Consider the following 4,373-nt stretch of genomic DNA (forward strand, 5'->3'; position numbering starts at 1 on the left):
TTATCATAGTCGAATTCTCGTCCCTGATAAAGTTGCCATGGAGAGAGGCCGTCCCGATTCGTCAGGTTGGGTAAACTGTTGAAGATCAGCGTTGCTTGTTGGACGGAGAAGTGCCAGAAGCGCTGCGGGACTTGTGCTTGGTACGAGATTGCTCGATGGATGGTAGTCACTGTTCGGATCGCCCTCTCTGCTCGACCGTTGGCAGCACTTGTGTAGTCCGGGGTAAAATTCCAGATAATCCCCTTCATCTTCACGAATGATTGCAACTGTAGGTTTGCGAACTCTGAGCCATTGTCGCTGACTACTGTTATGACTGCTGGTCGGCCTGAACGTTCTTCCTGCAAGATCAAACTCTGCATGACTTCCTTAGTTTCGCCTTTTGACGTTAACGGAATCGTAATAATAAATCCACTGTAGGCATCGACCACGACCAAGAAGTAACGAAATCTTCCTGGCTCCGAGACTGTCCCCATGTCCTTCAAATCCACATTCCACTGGCTATTAATCCTTTCGGCTCTGTCTTGTCGGTAACCGCCTTGGGTTTTGATAGGTAGCTTTGAGAATTTGCTGGTTTGACAAACATGACAAGGACCTGCTGTGCGATGGGTTGGACTGTATGTCACTTTGTTGTTCCCCCCTTTTGCCAACATCCTTTGAACTCTGCCTGACGTATGCCCAAGTCTCCAGTGCCACAGAATGGTTGGAATTGGGTTGAATGGGGAGGCTGGAATGTCCTTGCTGCTCAAGGATTTCAGTGATACCTTGTCTTCTTCAGCAGTGGAGGGCTCTGCTGCACACTTTGTCAGTAGGGCCGCTGCCTCAGTATTACGGCTGCTTGACTGTGCTGCGATGACAAGTGAGTGTCGAGACTTATCAACTGCTGCTTTAAGCACATAGATTCCCTCCCAAAGGTGTACAGGTAACAGTAAGTTATCTGGCATACGAACCCAAGATCCAGTTGACTTCCCTGACAGTTCCACAGTTGTCTCTTCTCCAAGAAATTGACTCATTGAAAAGATGGTGAGCGGAGTCTCCGCACAGACCATTGCTGTGATTACGAATGTATGTGCGATAGTAACATTTCCATTGCTTGTAATTGCACATTGCACTCTCATTTCTCCTTCTTCCTCGCACGTGAATGTCTCCCCGCTGGCTGTGCTGACAACAGTGGCTTGTAGACTTTTACGCACATTCGTCAATAGAGATCTGTCACCGCAGAGACTGATATTAGCTCCGGTATCGAGTAGCATATGGTGACAACCCGGTAAGTGTACGTTCAGGAACGCCTTAGCTCTGAGCAATTTTTCGATATCAAGGCAGACGTGCACCCTGCGCATAACTCGTCGTACATGAATGTCACCTGATTGAAATGGATTATCTGTATCTGAGGCTTCCTGACAAGAATCCACTTCTTCTCGTTCGCCAAGCCTCTGGCTCACATTTCTTGTTCTCCTATCCGAGGTTGCTGGTGCCTGACCTATCAAGGCCACATCGTCCACTGCCGATCGACCATCTGTCAGGTACAGGACCCTCCTCTCATTTGCATGAGGAGCGGCTTGTCTCCGCGACACTGATACTTCTGTCCGGCTGGAATGATCAGGAGCAAGTCTCTCCATCAGTCGGTCTGTCAAAATATCGAGTTTTTCCTCCAGCAATGCAACACGACTGTTGTCATACATACGAGTCCCGGGATCGTGCCTCATGCCCCTAGTCGCATGTCCAGGCCCGTGTCCCCTCTGTCTCCTTCTTTGCCACGAATCTCCCGAGCTGCCCGCAGTGCCGCCTGCTGCTCGTCCTACAACCGAGTCCTCCTGCTCTTCGTCAGATTGCACCCGAGGCTGGTGATCGTCACGGTGCGGGATCAGAGGGCCCGTCCAGTGCTCTCGTCGTCCTCTGCGACCTGGTTGCATCCGCCCTCGTCCCCCACGATTGGCTCCCTTCCCTCTTGGATTGAAGCGACCTCTCCCATCGTGTTGCCTGTATGATGGAGCTCCTTCGCAGCTGCCGTTGCCTTCTTCTCGCGTCTGCAACGCTTGCTGTTCTTGCGATCTGCCGCGTGAGGGATTTCGCCATTGTCCTCGCCGATGAGTGTTACCATGGGCCTGCCAGGGAGAATGATCAGGGGCTTGTTGCTGATCATACCGGATCGGATTGCCATCCGGGAGTGACTGCGAGTCACGCCATCCTCCGCCGCGCGAGTCCGAACCACGATGTCTACCATGCTGGAATCCTCGTCCCGGTTCATGGTTATTCCTGCCATGTCGAGCACCACTTGATCCTGGCTCTGACGATGGATGATCGGAATGTTTGGTGGCCCCTGTTTGAGCATGGCCCAAGTTGGCAGTCTTATGACGCAGTGTCGGCCCTTCATACTGTCTTCGCGCCTTGTGCTCGGCGTAGATATTAGAAATTCTGCGCTGAACTTCCGACATGGTTATCAATCTTCCCTCAGCAGCCTGTATCCTCCCCAAGAAAGATACTTCGTCGATCTTCGACGTCTTACATTTGCCCAGAAGACTCCGCACTAATTCCTTTTCCAAGTCAACAACTTCTTGAGTGCCACCCGTCGAGATTGCTTCTTTCCTTTTCAACTGCTTGAGGAGGGAGCAAACCTCTAGGGGGATGTCAAGCAGTTTCTCGAAGTCATCAACTTCAGCCTCCGAGACTAGACTCTTGACGCGGTCAATCAGATTTCTCGGTGCTGTACGGTTCCTGAATTGAAGTGATATCCAATATTTCACATAAGAGAATCCGAGGTATCCAGACAGAGGATAATCTTCTTGCCCCGACAGTCGTAATGCTCTAGGAAAGATCTCCGTCAGTCGATTTTTGAAGAACTGATTGATTTCTTCCGTAATCTCCATCACGTCTTTGTATAGGGCCGCAATGCCCTGTACTGTTTTATCATTTGTCAAATCCCAAGGTAATCTCTGCCTCAGTCTTGCCCTTCTGCTTTCCCCGCTAGCAGTGACTTCTGCATCGATTAACCACTGGTAGTTTTCTTGGTCCTCAGGCTCCTGTGACTCCTCCTGGAACTCGTCGAAACATCTCTTCAGATCGGTTACAGTTGCCTCTACTCGCTTGATGGACTTGAACGGCCAGTTTTTCCTGAGAAAAACTCCCACGACGATTCCTTTCCATTCGATTGTCGTGTAAAACTTTCCTTCGTCATCATCGAAATCTACATGCTCTTCCCAAGACGTAAGACTCTTCTCCAGCCTGGAACCCAAGTTTACACCGTCTTCTTCGGTGATCGGGAACAATGACAAGATATTCATGAACACGTCTCGTAGTCCTGGCCTGACTCGTTCGAGAGTTGTAAAAAACGGATTGAGCGTACCCCACATTTCCTCCTCCGTTTTGAAAACATTGTTGCCCGAATTATCCTTCAGCTTAGTCAGGTCAATGCTTGTTTTTGAGAACGCTTCATGAATTTCCATTGCCATTTTGATATCAGAACCCATGTTTGACTCCAGGCTCAGCTGTTACTACCGTTGTCACTCCACAGATACTCTCCAGCTGATGTCAATCCGAATGTGAGAGTAAGAGTCCACTGGTTGCCGTGATACAAGGTTTCTCGAGAAATAGAATATCTAGGCACTGATATTCTAAAATTTTTAGAATATGTTGAAGTTCCCAGTAACCTTCTCTCCACAGACGGTGACACAGTCACAGTAGCAGTGACACCCGAAGTAGACAGTGATAGCACCGACTGCAAGTTTCTGTAGCAGTGGTAATAGATATCACGAATGGTGGCCGCGCAGGAATGATATCAGGATACAGAGAACAAACGGAGGTGATAAGAGATTGGTATAGATGGTCAAGCTTGTTTACTTCAAGCAATCCAGTCTCACAGAGACTATACACCTCGTTCTCCTTTCCCTGTCCTGCCAATGCGTGCGGCCCTTCTTCCTCTTCCTCGGTCCCTAAAATAGGGGCTGCCCGGTCCTAGGAACTACCACTACCGGTACTCTACGCTTCTTATCTGCGATATGATTCTTCGACCGGTCCGAGGCCTGGTTCCGTACCTTGAGGGTCCCCTGAGAAAGAGTCATAGGCTTGACATGACGAGGTCTTCGATTCTCATCCAATGCTCTCTGTGAAGTTGATGTAGCTGCTCCCTTGACCTTGACAGGTCCTGTGTCTCCGTAGGAGCATGCTTGGAGGTGGTCTCGTGCATTCCTTGTATGTCCTCCGCTAAGATGATCATGATAGTACTGTCTTCTTTGATCAGACCCCTTGTTCTCCCATGTCCATGACTTCAGGGGTGATGCTTCCAATCTCCCCTTGAGCGTAGCCATATCCTACCACCGTGTCATCTGCTGTCCTGTCGTGGATTGGTATAAGCTGACTCGCTTATCTCCTGCTGCCAT

At 49.7% G+C, this 4,373-nt stretch overlaps 1 protein-coding gene across 1 annotated transcript; it reads right to left on the reverse strand.

The window, feature by feature from the left end:
- Nucleotides 1–1,861: 1,861 nt before the first annotated feature.
- GUITHDRAFT_121786 (hypothetical protein) lies at nt 1,862–3,464 on the reverse strand (the record flags this gene model as incomplete). The annotated part of the gene is made up of 2 exons (XM_005818979.1): nt 1,862–2,102; nt 2,143–3,464. 2 exons carry the CDS (start codon nt 3,462–3,464, stop codon nt 1,862–1,864), a joined length of 1,563 nt encoding a protein of 520 aa, XP_005819036.1.
- Between the last annotated feature and the right edge of the window lie 909 nt (nt 3,465–4,373).

Source organism: Guillardia theta, assembly GCF_000315625.1.
Source record: "Guillardia theta CCMP2712 unplaced genomic scaffold GUITHscaffold_253, whole genome shotgun sequence".
NCBI lineage: Eukaryota > Cryptophyceae > Pyrenomonadales > Geminigeraceae > Guillardia > Guillardia theta.